At 46.3% G+C, this 25,026-nt stretch overlaps 1 protein-coding gene across 2 annotated transcripts in view; it reads left to right on the forward strand.

Annotated features, from left to right (window-relative positions):
• Positions 1–25,026, forward strand: part of cfap58 (cilia and flagella associated protein 58) — a 257,337-nt gene that overhangs the window by 131,653 nt on the left and 100,658 nt on the right. For both annotated transcript variants that reach the window (XM_038773430.1, XM_038773431.1), the window contains 3 exons: positions 10,177–10,288; positions 13,097–13,201; positions 16,352–16,471. In XM_038773430.1, coding sequence (XP_038629358.1) covers positions 10,177–10,288; positions 13,097–13,201; positions 16,352–16,471 — 337 coding nt within the window. The remainder of the gene's footprint in view (positions 1–10,176; positions 10,289–13,096; positions 13,202–16,351; positions 16,472–25,026) is intronic.

Consider the following 25,026-nt stretch of genomic DNA (forward strand, 5'->3'; position numbering starts at 1 on the left):
ATCTACAGAGCTGAAAGATGTCCTCATATGAAAGGGATATTTTCATAGAATTTACAGTGCAGAAGGAGGCCATTCGGCCCATCAAGTCTGCACCGGCTCTTGGAAAGAGCACCCTACCTCCTACCCAAGGTCAACACCTCCACCCTATCCCCATAACTCAGTAACCCCACCCAACACTAAGGGCAATTTTGGACACTAAGGGCAATTTATCATGGCCAATCCACCTAACTTGCACATCTTTGGACTGTGGGAGGAAACTGGAGCACCCGGAGGAAACCCACGCACACATGGGGAAGATGTGCAGACTCCGCACAGACAGTGACCCAAGCCGGAATCGAACCTGGGACCCTGGCGCTGTGAAGCGATTGTGCTATCCACAATGCTACCGTGCTGCTTGATTCATCGATTGACAGTGCCAACGCGTCACAGCAAAAAACCGCACCAATCTCCTCAGAAGACAAACACCGGACACAACCGACAGAGTACTCTTCGTCGTCCAGTACTTCCCCGGAGCGGAGAAACTACAACATCTTCTTTGCAGCCTTCGAGATGTCATCGGTGAAGACAAACATCTTGACCGGGTCATCCCCACACCCCTACTACTTACCTTCAAACAACCCGCGCAACCTTAAACAGACCATTGTCTGCAGCAAACTACCCAGCCTTCAGAGCAGCGACCACGACACCACACAACCCTGCCATGGCAATCTCTGCAAGGCGTGCCAGATCATCAACATGAATAGCACCATTACACATGAGAACACCACCCACCAGAAACGTGGTCCATTCAAATTAATCTACACCCCATCATTCTACTGTAATCCGTGTACCTATCCAATGGCCGCTTGAAGGTCCCTAATGTTTCCGACTCAACTACTTCCACAGGCAGTGCATTCCATGCTCCCTCTACTCTCTGGGTAAAGACATCCCCCCCTACATCTTCCACCATTCACCTTTAATTTATGTCCCCTTGTAATGATTTGTTCCACGTGAGTAGGGATGATGCATTTATTTAGGAAGGCTTTCAGAGAGTCCTTGTAGCGTTGTAGGGGATCGGTTATAAAGTAAGGTGCAAGAGACTTTGTGTCCCTTTTCAAACCAGAATTCACTACTACTTGAGACACGAGCCCAAGTGATTTAGTGGCCATCCAGTATAACTGGCAGTATAACTGCTCCTTTAGAGCTTTCCTTCTATGCTAAGCTCTACTTTAACAGAAACTGCACAGGAATATGGTCACTGAACTCAATAATTTGAATCAAGTGAAATGTATAAAAGCACGACAAGCAAAATTAGAATAAATTGGACTGACTTTTTCCAAGCTGTTTAGTATTCTTTAGGGGACCTGTGCAGTTTGTGATAAAATGGAATATATAAAAAGCTAGTAGAAATCTCAACTGATGTACTGTCAGCATAAATATTGAACATCATAAGCAAGTCTTTTTCTTTCCCCTCTCCTCCCCCTCTCCTAATTTATGGACTCGGTTTGCTACTGCAGTCTCTTGTGTGAAGTTTTGTTTCTCAGTGCAATATTGGTTTTAACTGTTCTCAATAACTTTTTAATCCAAGTACACTCTGCTGCCATATCCAATAAGTCAATTATTACTTACTGGCGGGACGCCATTCGGACAAAAAGTAAATTGATCCTAACATGTTGCAGATGTGAAAAGAAAGTGGTAACTGAATGGCAGGACAACTTTGTAAATTCACTAGACCCGTTCGAATGACCTCATAAGTTTTATGTTATGTATGAGCACATTTTGGTTAATCAGCTCAAATATTGCCATGTTTGATGCCAGATGTTCTGAATAATTTCTAAAGCTTTTCAAACAGTTGAACAATTAAGTTTTACAGGAACAATTTTAAAGCTCATTAACCCCTTCAACCCCACTCCTTCTCTCACTCTGTGTTTTGATTGGCAGACCAGATGGTGGTGTTCCGTAATATCTCAATGTTCACCTTTCTTGGTTCAAACCATTTGTGATTCTATGATTGAAGAACCTCTGTGTCTATCATTCTGCACCTTACAGTTCATTTCAATGTCACCCAAAAACTACTTTAAAAGTTGATCCATGCACATTTATATCAAAGTGCTGTAAATCCATTGCATAATATAATTTGTACCTGGTCTTTAATTTTTTTCAATTCAAAGTACCCAGGGATTCTTCCATCCTGGGGCTAAGTGTTGACGCCGTCGTAAATGCCGGAGCGTTTTACGACGGCATCATCTGGCCGCTAGGAGCAGTGATCCTGCACCACACAGGGGCCAGCACGGCACTGGAGAGCCTCACTCTGCTCCAGCTGCTGATACCGGCGTAAGCACGGGCAGCGCGAGTTCGCGCATGTGCGTGGGTTGCTGTCTCCACGCTGGCCCAACGCAATATGGCGGAGACCTACAGGGGCCCGGCGCGGAGTAACATAGGCCCCCATCGGGATAGGCCAGCCCGCCGATCGGTAGGCCCCGATCGCGGGCCAAGCCACCGTGGAGGCCCCCCGGAGTCGGATCCCCCCCCCCCACCAGGCCGCCCCCCGCAGCATGAATGCCGAGGTCTCATGCCAGGTAGGACCACACGAGAATGACGCCAGCGGGACCCGGCCGAACTCGGCGGGCACTCGGCCCATCGCACGGGGAGAATCGCCTGGGGCCGGAGAACCTGTGGCTGCAGCTTAGTAACCTCTCGAGTGCTGATCCCGATCCCGGCAAATCTGACCTGATTTTTCATTGGAATTGATCGTGTGGAATTGTGCTGGTGCTAGCCCCTCAATGGTCAGTGAATTGGCCCAGGTGCGGTGCCAGTTTTGCTCCACAAATCCTGCCCCGGCGTCAACACAGTCCCAGTAACAAGGATCTGGCTGTTGGCACTTTATCAAATAAATTGAAAGTCCATAATCACATTGTCTGTACCACCGCTGCTGTTACCTTATCTGAAACACTCAATCCATACCTTTATATCTTCATTTAAATACTTGTCAAAGTATATTTGCACAGAATCTAATGGTAACAAATGCTAAGTATTTCATCAGGAACTTTTCAAGACAATTGGGACTCCATTAGTTTGTTGTCCTCCAGTATGGATAAACCTTTAGGTCGTGATTCTCCGATCCTCCGCGCCGAAATTGCGCTCAGCGCGGGCGCGGAGAATGGGCGTCAGACCCGCGATCGGGTCCAATGCCGCTCCCGTGATTCACCGCCGACAACTGGCCGAGTTCACTCATGGTTCCATCCGGTGTGGACTCAGTCCGTGGCCACCCTGGTTGGGGGGGGAAGGGGGGGGCGGGGGATCTGTCACCGTGGGGGACTCGAGGACGGCCAGGCTCGCGATTGGGGGCCACCGAATGGTGGGCACACACGACGCACGATCTCGGGGTGGGGGGCGGCCTATATTGTCAGGGCCGGCCCGTGGTGTTGGTCCGTCATGTTGCGCAGGGCGTGGAATTCTCCAGGAAAGTCCAGAGTGATTCGCACCCGTTTTCTCGCGGGCATGGGACATAGCCCCATTATCAGAGAATTACGCCCTTATTCTCTCAAATAAACAGGCACAAAACATATTCGGCACAACAAGTGCTGCAGCAAGTGCTTGTTGAATGAAAACTATGCATTCAGTAATTGGTACAAATCCTGGATACGTGTTGAAAATCCATTTTTAGCATGTTGTTTCTACAGCAGGAGCCTAGTGTGATGCATCTGCACCTCCATCTGCAATTTGCAAATGAAACAACCCAGGAATTCCAAAATAGTTAACAATAACATTGAGAACTTGTTCGACATATATTGTATATTGAAGGTTGTAAAATACATGAGTGATGTTAAGCAAAATGAGAATTAAAGGCGAATGAAACCAGAATTATAATATTAGAAAAATTGGCCTTAAACTGCAGAATGGCAACAGTGATAAGTCACTGATCATTTGAGAACATGATTTCTATTAATCTGTCACAAGAAAAGATATCTTGTCATATGACAAAACTATAATGTGAAATTTAACAAACATTTTGTAAAATAGTTGCAGGAGGAGAATTGGAGATTGAGTCGGAAGCAGAGGAGAAATTAACTGAATCTACAGTCAAAGAGCCAAGTGTAGCAGAACTAGGGTGGGTGGGGGGGGGGGTGGGGGGGTGGGGGGGGGGGGGCGGTAGCAAAGCAAAAGGCTTTTAAAAAAATAACTAAATTGCATTTGTTACATCCTCACAATATATAAAATTCTCAATCCTGACAATGAAGTAGTGGTAATTATTATGGTGTCAAACACAGCAGCCAATTTTTGCATAACTGACCCTAAACAGATTATCTGGTTATTATCGCATTGCTGTTTGTGGGAGCTTGCTGTGTGCAAATTGGCTGCCATATTTCCTACATTGCAACAGTAACAGCGGTTCAAAGGAATTTAATTGGCTGTAAAACACTTTGGGATGTCCTGGGGTTATGAAAGGCACAAGTTATTGCAAGTTTTTTTTATGACAGTGGAACACTGTCCTCCGTGTTGTATGGAAGTATCATCCGAGATTCGGTGCTCAAGGGCTTAAACCCATGTCCCTTTGACTCAAAAAAGAGAGTGAGCCAAGCCAAGATTTAGTGACAGAGTAGTGGTATGAGTGCAAGTTGAGCAAATCTAACATCTCTCTCAAGAAAGGATAGAGAAGATTAGCATAGCATCTGTCAAAGCGAAAATGCTAGAATCCATTATTAAGGAGGTATATTTAGAAAATCATAATGCAATCAGGCAGATTCAGCACACTTTTATGAAAGGGAAATCATGTTTGACTAATTTATTTGAGTTTTTGAGGAAGTAATACGCAAGGTAGATAAAGGGGAACCTGTAGATGTGATGTGCTTGGATTTTTAATAGTCGTTGATAAGTTGCTACAACAAAAGATACTACATAAAATAAGAGCTTATGGTGTGGGGAGGTAACATATTAGCATGGATAGAGAATTGGTCAACTAACAGGAAGCAGTGAGCAGGGATACATGGGTCATTTTCAGTTTGGCAAGCTGTTACTAGTGGAGTGCCACATGAATCAATGGCCTCAACTATTTACAATCTACATCAAACACTTGCATGAAGGGATTGAATGTGTATTATAGCTAAGTTTCCTGATGGTACAAAGATATGTAGGAAAGTAAGGTCCCAAGAGGAAATAAGCTACGGAATTCTCCATTGGCGGGATCTTCAGGTCAGCCGGCAGTGCACCCACGCCAGCAAGTTTCCCCACGGCGTGGGGTGGCCACAATGGGAAACATTTGGCCGGCTGTGGGAACGGAAAATCCCGCTGCGAGCAGGGGCACGCCGTGCCGAAAAAGGCAGCTGGCGGACCGAGAATCCCGCTGAAAGAGTTTGTTATATTACTATATTGTAATATAAATAATACTCCTTTTGTCTTGCCGAGTTTTGTTGAATTCTGATGAGAAATAGTCGAAGTTTCCAGATGTTGACAAAATGTTCATTGAGTAATATATAATAAACTAGTGAGTTCTTTCACTTCAATACTAAACGAGTAAAATAAATAAGTACGTTTAGATTAAATTAGCAATTATGATAATGCACTGCACTCTGATCTGATCACGTCTTCATTCCAGCTGTTCTCCACACACACACACCAAGAAAGAGCGGGAAACTCCTTTTATAGGTCCTGTTAATGTTGCCATCTAGTGATCATCTGTCTATACTGACTTTCCATGAACTGACCATGTATTATCACATACAGAGATCACTACAGAGTCTACAAATGATTTTGATAGGTTAAGTGAGTGGTCAGAAATTAGGCAGACAGAGTATAATGTGCAAAAATGTGAACTTGTCCACTTTTTGGCAGGAAGAACAGAAGAGCAGAGTGTTATTTGAATAGAGAGAAGCTGCAGAACTCTGAGGTACAGAGGGATCTGGGTGCCCCGGTACATGAATCACAAAAGGTGAGTTTGCAGGGGCAGCAAGTGATCAGGAAGACAAATGGAATGTTGGTGTTTATTTCAAGAGGAATTGAATCTGACAGTAGGGAAGTCTTGTTACAGTTGTACAAGACCTTTCTTAGGCTGCATTTGGAGCAATGTACAGTCTTGGCCTCCTTACTTAAGGAAGGGTATAATTGCATTAGAGACAGGGAGATGGTGGTTGTTGTAACCTGCACAGATCCTATTGGGCAGGGACAATTGGTTACCTCATGGAGGTCTTTTAAGGTTGATCTAATTAATTATACTAAAAGAAACATTGGAGGGACGAAATGCTCAGAGTCCGTTTGCAACCGCGCGGTGTTGGTAAAACTTTTTATTTGTTCGTAACATGGCTGTGTGCACAACAGGAGAACCTGAAGCTGCTGCTGCCTTCAGCTAGCACAAGTCTGTTCTGATTTTTACAGGGATTTCATGCATATATATTTTAAGTTCGTTCACAGTTACAGATAAGCATTGATGGCATCGATAAATTTCATACAATGCAATTTGATCAGGAGGTATCGGTAAAGATGTTTCCTGAGCCTCTTAATGGGAAACCGATTTACTCATACAATGGGTTTTGCAAGTTACCAGACCATGTTCAGAATGTTCCCCTTAACCTGACATAATGCCTTTAGCCCTTGATGAGGCATTAATGGGTTTGTGTTCCCTTCTCTGGGTAGGACAATGAATCTCCTGCAGACAAGCTGGGGCCATAGTTTTGTGACCTGTAAAATGATTAAATTATTCTGAGTGCAGGTTTTCTGAAGGTTTCTGTGTGATCCAACAATTTAAACCTTTGCCTACCGGTTTTCCACTCCCCATGTGCAGCTTTTAACCTAGAACATCTTTTTATTAATATATATATTATTTTCTCCCTAACAAGAAACAAACTCAGGGACAAATTAAAAGGGGCTGCTCCTGGTAGGGGCACTGCCCAAACAAAACAAAGAGCAACGGAAACTTGCCAACATCAAATCAAAATGTGATTAAGAGGCTGGGGAATATGACCTCGCTAGATAAGGGGTTGGGGCAATCGTTAACCTTTTCTGTTGTAGAAATAGAGCCGGCCAGTTAGGTACCGGCTAGAAAGAAGACCAATAGAGAAGTACTGATGCTGTGTAAATATTAATGTAAATAAAGGTAAGGTATGTTTGATTCACAAACTCGCGTTGGACTTTTCGTGGCCCTCACAGTGGTAAGGTGGTAACATCATCGGAACAGTAATCCAGAGAACTGGGGACATGGGTTCACATCCCACCATGGGAACTGATGGAATTTGAGTTCAATTAAGAAAATCTGGAATTAAAAACTAGCCTCAATCAGCTAGCAATGATGAAACTGCTGTTGACTGTCGTAAAAACCCATCTGGTTCAGTAATATCCAGGAGGGAAAATCTGTTTGCCCACAAAGTGACTTCAAACACACACCAATGTGGTTGATGCTTACTTCTCTCTCAAGTGGCCCACCAATCAATTAGGGATGGGGGACAAATGATGCCCAAGCCAGCGACACCCACAAAATAATATATTTTTAAAAAGCAGTCCGGAGAAATTGCCCACATTGTCCACAAAACCAAAATGTTCTTTAACCAAGAAGATTGCATGGAATCATAGAATGGTTATGGCACAAAGGAGGCCATTCGGGTCATTGTGCCTCTGCTGTTCCTCTGCTGGAGCAATATTTACCCACGCGTCTTTCTCCGGAGGCCTGCAATATACTTTGGGGGCGATTCTCTGAGCCCTGTGTCGGGCCAGAGAACTGCCCCGCCCCGACGCCGGCACACGATTCTCCGAGGTGCTGAGAATCGCCGCTATTTGCGCCGGCGCGTTTAACACGGCGCCGGCCATGGGCTGCTGGAATTGGCGGGGCGGCCGATTCTCCGGCTTGGATGGGCCGAGTGGCCGCGCCGATACGACAGAGTCCCGCCGCTGCCTTCACCCCTGGTCGCTGCCAGCGGGAACTCTGTGGGAGCGGTCGGGGCGGCCTGTGGGGGTGGGGGGGGGGGGAGGTGAGGGGGGCTCCTTCACAGGGGAGGGCCTCCGATGGGGTCTGGCCCGCGATCGGGGCCCACCAAATGGCGGGCCGGTACCCCCCCCGGGCCTACTTTCTGGCGTGGCCGGCCCTTAAACACCGACTCCATCTTGAGTCGGGGCCGGCGGGCTAAAGAATTACCCCATGCATTCGCAGAATGGCGCGGCCCAACGGCGTATGCACAGGATGGAGCTGGCCCAACTGCGCATGCATGGGTTAGCGTGACGCCCATTTGGCGCCGGGAAGGGAGGCTGGAGCGGCGTGAACCGCTCCAGAGCCATGCTGCCCCCTGCGGGGTCCAGAATCGTACGTGACCGGGCCCTGTCCGCGCCATCGTGAAACGCGATAGCGTTCACGAGGGCGCAAACTCTTGGGCCCAATATGGGAGAATTGTCCCCTTTCTCTTAGGATGTTTATCCATTCCCTTTTGTAAGTCACAACTGAACTTGACTCTGGAAGACTCTCATGCTGTGCAGACCAAATCTTCATCACTTGCTCCATGAAAAATCTTTTCCTCATATCCCCATTGGTTTGTTTGCCAATCTATGCCCTCTGGTTCCTGACCGTTCCACCAGATTCTCTCCACTCAGCCCAGACACCCCTCACAGTTCTGAAGAACACCCATGAAATCTCCCTATCACCTTTTCTTCAAGGAGAACCGCCCCCTTCTTCAGTCCATCCACGTAACTGAAGTCCCTTATCCCTGGATTTAAAAAAATCAAAGGAAATGATTGTCAGCAATATGCTATCCTTACATGAATTATGTGGACTATATGTAACAAGTATAAATTAATACTTTCTGCCCTTGCAGAAATTACATGGAGCTTAAGTCCTTATGTAAATTATATTGAAATATTCACTGTCCTTGTATAGCAATTTGTTGACTTTAACTAAATTACATGAAGAAATTCACCATGTTTGCATAGATGAAATGGGAAAGAAGTTTTATGGTGTGAATAACTGATTTATAGAAGAATTTGTTGAAGTGTGCTATTCAGGTGCTTTTGAACTGCAATGGGTCTTGGTCTGAAAGTTAAGAAAGCAGCCTGCATGGTTAGTATATTTGATATGGAGATAGTTCCATCTGGGCTTTCTCCCAAAGTGTAAACATTCTGTGTAAACACATTGTGCAAGTGACATTTGACATGTCAGCCACCACATATGCTGAGTAATTTTCTCATCAGCTCAATGATCTGTGTCACATCTCTGCAGTACAATGGCGCCAAGCAGAGATGCATAGCGCAGCTCGGTATATTCAGTGGACAGAAACCTGGAGCTCCAGGTGGCAAATGAAGACACCAAGCAATAACAAAGGGCAGTCTTTCCCCAGCCCAGCGGGACGGTTTAATTTTGAGACTGGTTGTGGGGGATGTTGTGCCAGTTCGGTTCTGAGGCATGTTCCCTCCTCTGTTCACTCCCCTCCCGCCCTCAAGGCAGTATAGCAGCAACAGCTACCCCTATGGCAGCAGTGTGCTGAACAGGGCAATTCATTCCTGCTGCAGGATTGGATTGCAATTTCCCTAACGACGCTGTGTCCGTGGCCCGGAATTTGAGCAGAGGGCGGCTTCACAGCAGCACATCCAATGCGCAAACCATGGGAGGCCGTTGATTAAGTTACCAGCATTACATTACAGTGCTCAGGTCTCCCTAAGCAGGAGACATGCCATTGCAGCCAATTCATGGAGGCTGGTGTTCATCAGCCTTCCTGATTAGCTGCTGCACCTGTGTGTTTGATGCCCCCAAGTCACCTGGTGTTGCAGCTTTCTTCATTTAAATAATATTCTGTTCTTTTCTTTTCCTTTCCAAAAGAAACAACTTCACATTTTCCCACATGATACTCCATTTGCCAACTTTTTGCCCATTAACTTAACCCGTCAATAACTCATTTCAAACTGTTGATTGGATGGGGCTCCTGGAGACAACTTCTTCATTGGCCTGCTCAGGGAAAAATGCATCCCACGTCTCGCCATTTCCAACTTCCCGACCTAGGATCGTGGCCACTACCGGGGTCACAAATCCACCTGGTAAAATGTAACCCCATGGCTCTGCTACAGCCAGATAGACAAGTATCTTCCCTCTAATTTCTGACAGGACAGGGCGTACATGCAGGGAGTTGGTAGCCCTACCAAAACAATAAGACTGTTCTTTTTGAGGTGCACAGATGGAATTGTAAAAGCAAGGCAAAGAATGTGATGTGCTTTATATCTGTTGTGCAGGCGTGAGATTTACCATGTAGAGAAAGAACTGCTGAAGGAACGGACAAGGTGTAGGGCCCTTGAGGAGGAGTTGGAAAATCCATTGAATGTTCACAGATGGCGAAAGCTTGAGGTGATTTTAATTTTACTTCTTGCACTTTTGCATTGATTAATATTTTGAACACTTTCTGGTTAACAGCAAAACCCTCCTTTCCTCCCTTATGTCTGAAACATGTTCTATTTAATTCAGCCTCAAGGTCCACACAATATTATATTAATCTTGCACTGTGTAGACAATTCTCAAGAGTAAAATATAAATTTTCCCATTATATAATCTGTTTCAGCCAGGAGAATGCATTGGGATGTGATTTATAGGAATAAACTATTAAAAATTCAATAGAATTTACTAGTACTGGCATGAGCCTGGTAAGTTCCTCATATCTCAATGTTTCTTCTTGACACTAATAATGACTGTAATGAGTATATCACATGCAAAATACTTTCCCAGTTATATTTATGTCACTGAAAGTGAGCACTAGATAATTTAGAAATGCCCTGCAACTATTTCTTGTCTTTTAGGCAAGAATAGTAATAGTGAAGACATGAAACATCAATTTTGTTAGCGATTATTGCTCGTATGACAAAAGGGGGTAGTTTATAATGCATTTGGAGCTAATTCTAAGCATTAGATTAATGCACATTGTTGGGCCAAGAGGAGAGGATTTTGCTCTGCAGCTGAATAGAGTATGTTGACCTGAAAGTGTCAGGGGGGGGGGAACGTGATCGCCCTGTGTCCAGGTTAACACCTAGAAACCCTAAGCAGCCAGATCTGACACTGTACTGGCACCATGGGAGAGATGCCGTTATGACACATGTGTCTCCTTCTCGAAGAAGGGGCCTTTGCCACCCATCCAAACACCTGTGGAAATGGGGAGGATGTGCATAATGGACTAAGATTCATTGAGACTATTTTTAATCTGCTTTATGCATATCTGCGGCCTTTTCTGGAGCATTGCGGTGACTAAAATTAGCCTCACTGTATCAAAGGAAGAGGGATATAAGGAGCCTTTGGGCAGACTGTGATAGGCAGACTGTGACACTTCCCTTTTGAATTTTGCAGCTGGAACTTTGCTTATAATTTGGAACATTACCTCTTAAACAAAATAATTTCAACGTTTAGGAGGAACAGAACAACTCAAAGTGAAATAATAACTAAGGCTTTCCACTGCTACTTAATGATTTATGAGTAGCTCTGGGATGGATGGAAGCTGAAAGCTGCTTGGGGATGTATTGGGTCTGCCTCACTGCGGTTTTCCAGGATTGGGTGCTGTCAGACCCCAGTTTGCCTGTTCGTCATCAGTGTGAATCTATGTAAACTAGATATTATGGGGTTAACACTGGATCTGTAATATTTCCCGCTGTTTGTGATGTTCCAGCAGCAGACACTGTTAGGTTCCAGCACTCAGAGATTATAGGAAGAAGCTTCAGGTCAAACGGTTACCAGAGACCTCTCAGTGTTTTCAGAGCACTGTTATACACATGCCCCAACAAGAAAAGGCAACGCTTGCAAACTTAAACACATTTGCACAGGCTGCAACATCCACATTCCTGTCCCCTGATCAATCAGCCTCCTCTGTATCATTCTCCACAAACAGGAAAACTGGTTAAGGCTGATGGACTTTTTAAAGGCAGATAAACGTTCCATCAAGTCTAAGATGGGTTCCAAATAAGAGATGGATTACAGGAAGTCTACAGGCCAATAAGTAGGACAGCAAATATGACATATAGGACACGGTTTTCCCAAAAGGATACAAAGTCCCCTTGTGAGTATGTTTAGCCGCGTGTTTCCCGGTATTTGCAGTGCTGAGAAACACATGGCGATTAAACGCATTGACTTGCATTGAATTAGGGGTCTGAACAGGGAACGCGCGGCCGAGGCCGTGCATAGCCCCGTTTTTCACCGTGGGGAGTTCCGCTCGCCAGAACTCCCCATTTTTAAATGGCATCTCGATCTCCGAGTGCCACACAACAATCCCCGACCTCCCCACACTCAGCCTGAACGCAATATGGGAGGGGTCCCCCCCCCAACATCCATGCCAGGCAACCCCAGCCCAATCACGCATGTGCAAAAATGCCAACTTGGCACTCCCATTCCAGCTGGCAGTGCCACCTGGGCACCTTGGCAGTGCCAGGCAGCCACATGCCAGGATACTCAGGTGGCACCAACAGTGTCACAGCACCACACTTCCCAAAGGGCATGCAGCTGGGGGGCTTCCGATCACCTTGGAGACCCCCCCCCACGAGTGCCGCTCCACGGGGACCAGTACCAAACAGCGTTCGCCCGAGGTCTCCGAGGCGAAGAGGTTGAATCCCAAAGCCTCAGGTACCTCGGGAATCTGCACATTAGAGTGAGGCTTACTGCCTCGTTCTAATATGCAGATTTGCCAAAAAGTGATCCCACCCATTGTGGCTGGGATTCACATCGCAACGTTTCGTGAGATTGCGTTGAATCTTGCGAGGCGTTGCGAGCCGGGTAGATCCTGAGAGCGGTTTCTCCCGGCTTTCACCGACCACGCTGCGTCGCACGCTTTTCCGTCACAGCGTGATCGTACCATCGCACCCAGAGGATTCTCAAGGTCAGGGAGTGGATTCTTTTGTCTGAACTCGCTCGGTATATGGCTGGAGTACAGAGTGGAAAATTGATGAGGAGGAATTTAAGCCCTTAGACGAGACCACCTGATTTTGCTTCCATTTAAATTGATAGAAATAAAATAATGCATGGCTCATAGTTAGGGGGTAATGGCAGGGAGAGGAATTGACATCACTGACAGCAGGCTCTAATGAAGATGTCTTTGAATAACCTTTAAACACACAACAATAATTGAGATGGATAACCCTTAGTAGTGTTTGTAAGATTTTTAAAAAAACTTATCTGTTACAGGCGAGTGATCCAAGCAGATATGAGCTGATTCTGAAGGTTCAGACATTACAGAAGCGTCTGATCTCAAAGACGGAGGAGGTGGTGGAGAAAGAGCTGCTTTTACAGGTGCACGTTAATGAGGTGGATGAAAGTCCATTCTAAAAGAGCGGAGAGAATTTGTTTGTTGCTTGTTGAAGCCAGTGAGAATTGAAAGCTTGATGCGGCCCATCAACCATTCAACTTTTCTTGTGTTCAACATAATCAGTGCAAGAGCATGGAATACGTCAAACATAACACAACCTGCTCGAATGGAACACAGCTGCATCAAAAATATCTGGATTAACCCTGGCACTCCTTCAAGTGGATAAGCATCATTGTTTACAGAGGGATAAAAGCAGCATTTTAGAGCGTTTACAGTTGTTAAATTCTCATCCTATCATCTCCCGGACATGGGCTGGAATCCAGCCTCGACTGATGACAATCTCTTTGCCCTGGAAAGGTCCGAGGGGAAATGACCAAAGCAATGGTCAATTGCCCACCTTAATCTCAGCCTGAGAAGCCACAAACTGGTGCAATGGAATTTGGAGGCTGGATTTTCTTGTTGGAGGTGGGAATTGGAAGGTGGCATCGATTCAGGGTCACAACCCCACCCCAAGCAAGCGGCAGCTATTTTGGCCAAGTCAGGGGCCACTTGTTTCAGGGATGGGCCTTCTGTCCATTGAGCTAGCCAGGACTTCGGAAGCAGACGTGGGTCAGTCAAAAAGTGGGCCGCATTGTGACTTTTTTTGGCAGCCATTGATGTGACTGCAGTTTGACAAGGGTCAGCAAAGTTAAAACTTCCCACATTTAGGAGAACAGTGGGAGGCCTGGAACCCGAGACAGTGTAGGCTGCTAACGTGTTTTCATAGAATCCCTACAGTGCAGAAGGAGGTCATTCGGCCCATCAAGTCTGCACCAAACCTTGGAAAGAGCACACTACCTAGCCCCACGCCCCCACCCAATCCTCGTAACCCAGTAACCCGACGTAACCTTTTGGATACTAAGGGGAAATTTAGCATGGCCAATCCCCCTAACCTGCACATCTTTGGACTGTGGGAGGAAACCGGAGCGCCCGGAGAAAACCCACGCAGATACCGGGAGGTAGTGCAAACTCCACACAGACAGTCACCTGCCTGAGACCAGAATTGAACCGGGCTCCCTGGCGCTGTAAGGCAGCAGTGCTAACCACTGTGCCACCGTGTCACCACAAAGTCAAACATCAGTGAGCTGTTCCTCAAAATCGGTAAGGTTTTACAGAATAGGCTAGGATGCCTCTGCTACGCTCACACTTTCAGTGCCTCTTCGAACTGCATCTTCTCACGTAAGCATGGGGCCGACCAGTTGTCGTCACCTCCATTGTCCCGGTCTGATTCCTGACAGCTGCTAAAGTCTCAATAAACCTACAACAATGTTAAGTTCCCATTAACAGGAGCAAGCCTGTTCCGAAGCATGCTGTCCCCTGCCCTTGGGATTGGAAATGGAGGTGGGATTCCCGGCCTCGCCATCCATTTTTTTCTCTCTTCCTAGCTCAGTTTCTGCTTCATTAGGGCTGGGAAAATCTGGTCCAGAGTTTGGGGTCAGGCATGTTGCTGGCTGAATGTGTTATCCTTTGCATCTTAAGCATGATGTACTTGAGTTGAGCTCACTTTGTGCTGATAGTGCATTCCCAAAATAGAATGTGTTCTATTTCTTAATGCTAACATTGCTCAACTTGACAAGTGCAAAAAAAAATCAGACAGAGAAGAAAAGGCTTGTCCAAGAATCTGAAAATAACAAAATAATCATTCATAAAATGCCTGTAATGTAGTTCCCTGTGGTTTATATTATCAAGTGACAAGTTGTTGATTGCAGAGAATTACATATTCTCTGTATTTATTGTAATGGGATTCTCGCTGTGTAATCAAACTGGGGCGTTAGTTCTGCTTCTCCCTCCTGGAAATATGTTCAGCACTGCAGACAAAATATGCTGCAATTTAGTGGCCCAAGGTCATTAAAATGATCCGGTTGTAACCCTGATGCTTGGCCGTTCCTATTTCCCTCTCCGCAGCTCTAGAAAATGAGCCTTCTCCAGGTGCTGTGGTGTCTACAGGTTTCTGATATCACAAAAACAGATAATGCTGGAAATGCACGGCTCGCCTGATTAATGGCACCGGCGCGAGTGTTAATCTTTCTCCTTTCAAACCAGGAATTGCTCGACTGTGGTTTTGCAACATTTTCTGTTCTTACTTTTCAGTTTTCCATTTTGATCTTAATATAGCCACCCTGCGGGAAAGCTATGGGTTCAGGTTGGAAGCACCTACTACATCTTGCCTGCTTTTTACCCTCCATTCACTTCACTGGAAGGTAAAACCGAGCAAAATGCAGAGTGGGCACCTGGCCCCAGCTGGTTCTTTTTTTCGCTGGGCAGAGTAGCGTTAATATTGAGACTCCAGTATTCCTTTTGGGCTTCAGGAATTTGTATTAAGTGAGGGAAGCCTTTGTCAGACTTGCCACAGGATTGCTTTGCGCTATTATTCAGAGCAGGACTTGCCCTCACCTTGAGGGAACCCAACAATTGGTTTTGTTCTGGTCTTGGACCAATTAATGTCAGCCCAAACTCTGCTCCATTAACAGCAGGTGGCAGTAGATTACCAATATCAGCCTGCACCCGCCAGTGCAATAGGAGTGATTAAAAAGACATTTTTCTTGTGATCAAGTCAGACTGGAAGTTGCTGATAAACATTAATTTCACTGCCACCAGAAGATAAAATTTAGAAAAGGAGAAGTGTTTAAGGTAAAACAAGTTTGTCAAAGTAATCTGTTCCTTTCAGGCTACTTCACTGCGCCAGGGCTTAGTTCCAAGAGGAGCATATTGTAGTGACAAATGATTTCGGACAGCATAAAACAAGAAATTTGTTTCCGAAATTAAGGGAGAAACAAGAGAAAATTGCCATTCGTGGGTTATATGATTAGCAATGGAAAGTCACTTAAAGTCAACTGTGGATTAAATCATTGAATCCAGTCTTGCGCAAACTAGCCATGTTTGGACTGGTGACCTGATGGCGCACATTTTATCCTCATCCTCTTCAAACAAAGCGTAATTATATTTGATACTCACGGAACAAAATAAATTGTAACTTAGCTGTAAGGGCCGGTGCAGACTCGATGGGCCGAATGGCCTCCTTCTGCACTGTAAATTCTATGATTCTAGCTTTACTTAGCATATTGCACCATTCTGATGTTGGATTTGATCTTCAGGAGAAAGAGAAGCTCTACGTGGAGCTGAAACACATTTTGGCCCGACAGCCTGGACCAGAGGCTGCTGAACAGCTCATGATGTATCAGAGGACGCTTCGAGATAAGACTAAGCAACTGAAGGTGAGCACACGGACGTTTTACCTTTTCCTAACACTCCTGTGGAGATGCAAACTGAGTCCATGTTTCTTTTTAATTCAGTGGTGCCTTGTTATACATCATTTGTACCAGCAGCGAATTACTTCCCTGTACTCCCCACAGTCACTGCCTGATTTGCAGCTCATAAAACAATGTATTTCAAGATTCTGTCGCAGGGAATATTTATACTTGCAGCAACATGATTCACTGACATGACGCGAGTGTGACTAAATTAGCAATTTAGTTTAATGGTGTGGCCAGGCAGCCTTGTTTCAAAGTGCAAGGGGTTTTGATTCAAAAGCAGAAAATGCTGGAAAATCTCAACAGGTCTGACAGCACCTTTGGAAAGAGAACTGGACCAGATAGGGTGGATGTAGGGAGAATGTTCCCGATGGTGGGTGTGGCCACAACCAGGGGTCACCGTCTGAGGATTTGCGGTAGACCATTTAGGATAGAGATGAGGAGACGTTTCTTCACCCAATGCGTGGTGAGCCTGTGGAATTCATTACCATAGGAAGTAGTCGAGGCTAAGACATTGAATACGTTCAAGAGGCAGCTAGATATGGCACTTGAGGCGAATGGGGAGAAAGCAGGATTAGGCTATTGAGTTGGACGATCAGCCATGATCGTGACGAATGGCGGAGCAGTCTCGAAGGGCCGAATGGCCTCCTCCTGTTCCTATCTTCTATGTTTCTATGAAACGTTAGCTCCGATCTCTCCACGGATGCTGTCAGGCCTGTTGAGATTTTTCAGCATTTTCGGTTTTTGTTTCAGATTCCAGCATCCGCAGTCATTTGCTTTTGTCCGAGGGATATTGACATTGGGACACACTGCCCATGTTGCATTTCAGGACCCGGGGGGGGGGGGGGGGGGGGGGGGGTTGGGGGTTGGGGGTTGGGGGAGGGGGGGGGGGGGGGTTGGGGGGGGGGGTTGGTTTAACTGTATTTTTCCGTGAACAATGCCAAAGACCCTAGAAGGTAGGCAGTCAATCACTTTTTAAAATCTTGGTGATAAATCACTGAAGTAGTAGTGGATCTCGCATGCCCAGTGATGATAAATATTTCTAAAAGATGGATCCATGGGCAGCACGGTAGCATTGTGGATAGCGCAATTGCTTCACAGCTCCAGGGTCCCAAGTTCAATTCCGGCTTGGGTCACTGTCTGTGCGGAGTCTGCACATCCTCCCCGTGTGTGCGTGGGTTTCCTCCGGGTGCTCCAGTTTCCTCCCACAGTCCAAAGATGTGCAGGTTAGGTGGATTGGCCATGATAAATTGCCCTGAGTGTCCAAAATTGCCCTTTGGGTGGGGTTACTGGGTTATGGGGATAGGGTGGAGGTGTTGACCTTGGGTAGGGTGCTCTTTCCAAGAGCCGGTGCAGACTCGATGGGCGGAATGGCCTCCTTCTGCACTGTAAATTCTATGTAAAGATAAATATGTCCTTCTTGCCCAAAGTTTGGATACAAAAAGTGACCAAGCAGTATAGCAATAAACAAACCTGTCCTCTATAGAGGCTGTAGGTACATAAATAAATAAATGTGTGTGGCTTGCACATCTCAGCTACATAAATAAATCTGTGCCACATCTGTCTCTGCTGCTCATTATATAATAATTAGGAATACACTGAGAATAAATATTAGCTTCTGTGCTAGCATGATCCCCACGCTCATGGGGCTCCTTCAGAAGTCCTGGCATCGCCTCAAACATACATTCCTGTTATCAGAAGGGAGCCAAGATGTTTTCCTTTATGTATTTGGCTGAAACCATTTGGGTGATGGTGAGGACATTGCTTGTGCCCTTGGATCCAGAACCGTCACAGATCTTGGCTGTGGCTGGATGCTCGGTGCTGTTCCCCACCCTGCCTATACTTTACTGCCGTGAGTCAGCAGGAACATGGAAAACCCAAGAAACACTGGAGAGGTTAGATAGGCCAAGAAGCGCGAAAGAGCTGCCGCTGCATCACAACCAGCATAGCACTAGTTTTTCTTTTCTCTTTTTCTAACTTTACCTTGTTTGCTCACCTTTTTTGCTTGCCATTCCATTTTTTCTTCTTTATTTAGGTTTTTTTCTCCTTCCCCCAACTCTTGGTCACTTTGTGCAAATGGGGAGGGGAACATGAACGTTTTGCGGGTTGGACGTTTCCATCTTGCTGCATTCACTATTGATTATTATGGGCAGAGTGGGACTCCTGAAATGTTGACTCTGCCGTACTTGTTTAAACTGGATGCTAAGTTGAACATATTTTCCTCCAAAATTTGATATCGCGCTTGAAAAACGCCCAGGGTATGGAGATTCCTACAGAACAAAGAACAAAGAACAAAGAAAAGTACAGCACAGGAACTGGCCCTTCAGCCCTCCAAGCCTGCGCCGACCATGCTGCCCGTCTAAACTAAAATCTTCTACACTTCCGGGGTCCGCATCCCTCTATTCCCATCCTATTCATGTATTTGTCAAGATGCTCCTTAAACGTCACTATCGTCCCTGCTTCCACCACCTCCTCCGGCAGCAAGTTCCAGGCACCCACTACCCTCTGTGTAAAAAACTTACCTCGTACATTTCCTCTAAACCTTGTCCCTTACACCTTAAACCTATGCTCCCTAGTAATTGACCCCTCTACCCTGGGAAAGAAGTCTCTGACTATCCACTCTGTCTAAGCCCCTCATAATTTTGTAGACCTCTATAAGGTCGCCCCTCAACCTCCTTCGTTCCAGTGAGAACAAACCAAGTTTATTCAACCTCTGCAGGGGCTTTGGCAACTTTGCCGCAGGTAGCAGAAGGTTGAGAATTTATTGCCCATTCCATTCCAATGTAACTGCCAAGGGAAAAATGCATTCAGAAGGGGAAAGAATTCCAGCAGTGGTTTCCAACAATTTAATTCCCAAAATGACCTGGGGCGTGATTCTCCGACCCCCCGCCGGGCTGGAGATTCGCCGAGGGGCGGTGTGAATCCCGCCCCGCGCCGGCTGAAGAATTCTCCGACGCTGGGGTTTTGGCAGGGGCGGGAATAGCGCCGCGCCGGTCGACAGCCCTTGGCAGTTACATTGGAATGGAATGGGCAACGCCCCCCCCCCCCCCCCCCCCCACGGCGATTCTCTGGCCCGCGATGGGCCAAGCGGCCGCCCGTTTTCGGCTGGTCCCGCTGGCGTAAATCAAACCAGGTCCGTGGCGGCAGGACTTGGCTCTGCGGGCAGCCTGCGGAGTCCTTGGGGGGGCGCGGGGGGATCTTGCCCCGGAGGGTGCCCCCACGGTGGCCTGGCCCGCAATCGGGGCCGACCGATCCGCGGACGGGCCTCTGCCATGGTCGGTACAGGCCGGCTGCTGTCAACCTCCACCAGGGCCGGTGCGGAGAAGAACCCTCCTGCGCATGCGCTGGGATCACGCCAGCACACGCTGGTGCTCCCGTGTATGCCCCAACTCACGCCGGCCGGCGGAGGCCCTTCGGCATTGGTTGGCATGGCGCCAACCCCTCCGGCGCTGGCCTAGCCCTTGGAAGTGCAGAGGATTCCGCACCTTTGGGGCGGCCCGATGCCGCAGTGGTTCACGCCACTCCTCGGTGCCGGTGCAGCCCTCCCCGCCGGTTCGCGGAGAATCCCCCCCTGGTGGTTCCCACACAGGTGGACTATATAGACTTAGTAAGAAGTCTTAGAACACCAGGTTAAAGTCCAACAGGTTTGTTTCGAATCACTAGCTTTCAGAGCGCAGCTCCTTCCTCAGTACCTATGCTGAGGAAGGAGCTGCGCTCTGAAAGCTAACGATTCGAAACAGACCTGTTGGACTTTAACCTGGTATTGTAAGACTTCTTACTGTGCTCACCCCACTCCAACCTGGCCCAAGGCTGGTATCTCCACATCATATATGGACTTAGGAAAAGATGCAGTGAAAGTTTTAGGCAGGTGGCAGTGGGGGAAATTGTAAAGAGGAATTGGAATCAAACTTTAGCCGGAATTCTCCGGTCATTGCGATTCAACTTTCCCTCCGGCAGCACACACCCGGCAGTAGATTTCATGGCAGCGTGGGCTGGTTACAATGGGAAATTTCCCTGACAAGCAGCGGAACGATAGAATCCGCCGCCAATGAACAACGCGCGGCTGAGTAACATGCAGCCGGCGGACCGGAGAATTCCGCCCATCTCAAGCAATTACCTAAAATGGCTATTGCTGCAGCTAAACTATGAAGTACCTTGGCAACCTTGTTGCCTTAAATGCAAACTGAGGGTCCAAGGCAGGCTAGCCTGACAGCAAAAACCACCCTCGCTTTGTGTTCATTGGCCTTTGCATTTGTTTGTCAAAGCTCTAGCTCTCTTCACTGATGTGCTGCTGCTGCCCAATAACTCTACTTCCCTATTGTCTCCCTGGTTGTTCACAGCAGTGGGCAGAAGATTAATGTCCTATTCTGGGTGCTATCCAGACCACCAGGAGAGTTGACAGCTTATCCCTCAGCATGTTGCCACTAGTAATGAACTGTTCCCTGACTAATTGGATGAGCACATAACCAGCTCTTCAGCTGCTCTGCCCCCCACCTTCTGTGAAACTAGTCATTACATTGCGATGGTCCAGTGATACTGTTTAACCTTGTTCCATTTGTCCCTCATCCCCGCTGACGATTCTAATTCATGCTGCGATGCAGTTCCACTGCCACCAAACCACCAGTGCCTTGGCCTGGTGACATTTTCTGTACCAAAACAGCCAGGGCCAACCAGTTGTCTGATTGCACAGTTCATTTGGACACCAAAGGATGAGCATGACTTTATTTGATGTCCACACACTTCCTGGCAAAGGCCAATCTCTGTCTTAACCCCAACACATTGGTCAAGGGTAGCAAGCCTGGACCAGCTATACTGGATAATTGAACATCGACAATGAAGGAACATGCGATCTTCCTACAGTCCATTTGTCTGGGTGGCGCATTATACATTGTCTTTACCCAACCGAGCTATTAAGGAAGATTCCGCAATAACTTGTAGCAACTCAAAATTCTTCTTTTTTTAATAAACTCATGGGACATGAGAGTCACTGGCAAGGCCAGCATTTGTTTCCCTTCCCCAATTGCCCTTGAGAAGGTGATGGGAAGCTGGCTTTGCAACTGAGTGGTTTGATTGGTCAGTTCAGAGGACAGTTGTGGGTCTGGAGTCACGTATAAACCAGGCTGAGCAAGGGGCGCAGATCTCCATCCCTGAAGGGTATCAGTGAACCAAATGGATCCATAGAAAATCCAGTTCCATTGCCACCATTACTAATGCTCACTTTTTATTCAAGATTCGCATTGTTAATTGAATTAAAATTCTTCAATTGGGACTTTATGTCATTTCTCTGGATCAATAGGCGTCTGGATAGCGAATGTAATAGCATAATCACTATGCTACCATACCCCATTCGTCAGTGATATTTTGTGCTCAGTGTGTTTGGCACCAAAGTATTTAGAATCCAGCCCTGCAGTCTAGAAAGCGAATGATCCTGGAGCATAAATTTCATTCTTCGACCAGTGAGATGAAATTGGTGCATACACATTGAAGGATGAGCCTGTCAGGAAATAGAATGGTGAGTGAGGCGGTAACCTTTGGCACTGTGAGCCTGATGGTTTGGCCCACTGTCTCAGCATTATCCTTTCTTCTCTACCAGTCCTGATTTATTGGTGAAATAATGAAAAAGCTGCTTACTGCGTTTTGGCCTTTCACCCCCTCCTTGTCCCACAGCCAACTTTTAGACATGTGTTTTGACTGAGAATTGTGCCACTATTCATTGGAGGTCAGGTTGCCAGCATCCGAATGTTGATTAAATTATTTTCTCTGTAACTATTCCCGTGTATGTGCGGAGGGCCTCCCAAATGTTGGAATAAAGCATGGTTTTTAAATAAGTCTTGGGAGTGGTTTGTGCACGGGCATTACGGGAATGACAAAGCAGCCTTGCTTGACCTTCAACCTATACAGGACATCTTTCCGAGCATGATAAAAGTCCGTGGCCATGCCAGATAACCTGTAAGGATCCAGAGAAGCAGCTCATTCTCTGCCTGGTGACAATGATGGAGGGTTACTGTGTGATAGCAATCTGAAATCATTGACATAAAAATACACAAGCGGAACACTTATTGATAAAGACAATCATTCTACCACTTCACAAGATGCATTCGTTTTCCCCCCTCATAGCCTTTACCTAAGCAAAACTGAGTTTTAACGTTATAAGGTAGAATTTGAGGACCTCAGAACATATATTCTGGGAATACACTTTTAATAGATTTAATTCCTATCTTAGTATCTAAATTCTGCTGTTGTCATTAAACAGTTAAATGTAACATTTGAAGCCTATTTAATTTGCAGCACTGATTGAAATGCTGAAGTTTCCATCATTAATAATTGTTGCTGTGAGAGCTGATCTATGATTCTCAAGGGACATCAATTTGCACTTGAAGTTTGAAGCATATTGGATGCTGCATGGCTGAGAATTAAGTGAATAATCAAAGATGGAGTTTTACCATTAGGGATGAAAAGAAAAACCAAAACTACTGGAGATACTAAAACAATGGAAGTACACGGGAGATTGTCTGCCATCTGAAAGAGAAAAGCTAGGTTAACATTTTGGATGCTGCCCTGCACTGGAACTTGCACCCTGCTGATTTCCCTTCTGTTTTAGAACTGTGACTCATCTTTTATTGCTTGGGATTTAGGATTTTAAAAAAATTAGCCTGCAAATAATTAACACATTTGAAAAAAAAACAGATGAACTCATTTGCATTTGATAAGGTTCCCCATGGTAGGCTTATGCAGAGAGTCAGGAGGCATGGGATAGTTGGAAATTTGGCCAGTTGGATAACAAACTGGCTAACCAATAGAAGTCAGAGAGTGGTGGTGGATGGCAAATATTCAGCCTGGAGCCCAGTTACCAGTGGCGTACCGCAGGGATCAGTTCTGGGTCCTCAGCTGTTTGTGATTTTCATTAATGACTTGGATGAGGGAGTTGAAGGGTGGGTCAGAAAATTTGCAGACGATACGAAGATTGGTGGAGTTGTGGATAGTGTGGAGGGCTGTTGTCGGCTGCAAAGAGACATAGATAGGATGGAGAGCTGGGCTGAGAAGTGGCAGATGGAGTTTAACCCTGAAAAGTGTGAGGTTGCCCATTTTGGAAGGACAAATATGAATGCGGAATACAGGGTTAACGGTAGGGTTCTTGGCAATGTGGAGGAGTAGAGAGATCTTGGTTCATAGATCTTTGAAAGTTGCCACTCAAGTGGATAGAGCTGTGAAGAAGGCCTATGGTGTGCTAGCGTTCATTAGCCAAGGGATTGAATTTAAGAGCCGTGAGATGATGATGCAGCTGTACAAAACCTTGGTACGGCCACATTTGGAGTACTGTGTGTAGTTCTGGTCGCCTCATTTTAGGAAGGATGTGGAAGCTTTGGAAAAGATGCAAAGGAGATTTACCAGGATGTTGCCTGGAATGGAGAGTAGGTCATACGAGGAAAGGTTGAGGGTGCTAGGCCTTTTCTCATTAGAATGGAGAAGGATGAGGGGCGACTTGATAGAGGTTTATAAGATGATCAGGGGAATAGATAGAGTAGACAGTCAGAGACTTTTTCCCTGGGTGGAACAAACCATTACAAGGGAACATAAATTTAAGGTGAATGGTGGAAGATATAGGGGGGATGTCAGAGGTAGGTTCTTTACCCAGAGAGTAGTGGGGGCATGGAATGCACTGCCTGGGGAAGTAGTTGAGTTGGAAACATTAGGGACCTTCAAGCGGCCATTGGATAGGTACATAGATTACGGTAGAATGATGGAGTGTAGATTAATTTTTTCTTAAGGGCAGCACGGTAGCATTGTGGATAGCACAATTGATTCACAGCTCCAGGGTCCCAGGTTCGATTCCGGCTTGGGTCACTGTCTGTGCGGAGTCTGCACATCCTCCCTGTGTAAGCGTGGGTTTCCTCCGGGTGCTCCGGTTTCCTCCCACAGTCCAAAGATGTGCAGGTTAGGTGGATTGGCCATGATAAATTGCCCTTAGTGTCCAAAATTGCCCTTAGTGTTGGGTGGGGTTACTGGGTTATGGGGATAGGGTGGAGGTGTTGACCTTGGGTAGGGTGCTCTTTCCAAGAGCCGGTGCAGACTTGATGGGCCGAATGGCCTCCTGCACTGTAAATTCTATAATAATCTATGATTAATCTAGGAGAAAGGTTCGGCACAACATTGTGGGCCGAAGGGCCTGTTCTGCGCTGTATTTTTCTATGTTCTATGTTCTATATTTCAATAGATGTGCTAACCTCTTTCAAATTAATGTTTATATTCTGTTGAAATGTAGGACGTAAGAAGCATAGGGACAAGGGTGGGCCATTCAGCCCCTGGAGCTTTTTCTAGCATTCAATTAGATCATGGCTAATCAGTACGTCAATGGATTAACCATGCTTACAGTAATCTTTGCAGAGTATTAGTCACAGCATTTGTCTTTCCAGTTAATTTTCACAGGCTGGAGTGAGATGAGCTTTTCTGCACAACGCAGTTACATTTTTTCAAAATATAGTCGGGTAACTCCTGTCATCCAATTCCTTTGGCGCTGT

Source organism: Scyliorhinus canicula, chromosome 16 (genome assembly GCF_902713615.1).
Source record: "Scyliorhinus canicula chromosome 16, sScyCan1.1, whole genome shotgun sequence".
Lineage (NCBI taxonomy): Eukaryota > Metazoa > Chordata > Chondrichthyes > Carcharhiniformes > Scyliorhinidae > Scyliorhinus > Scyliorhinus canicula.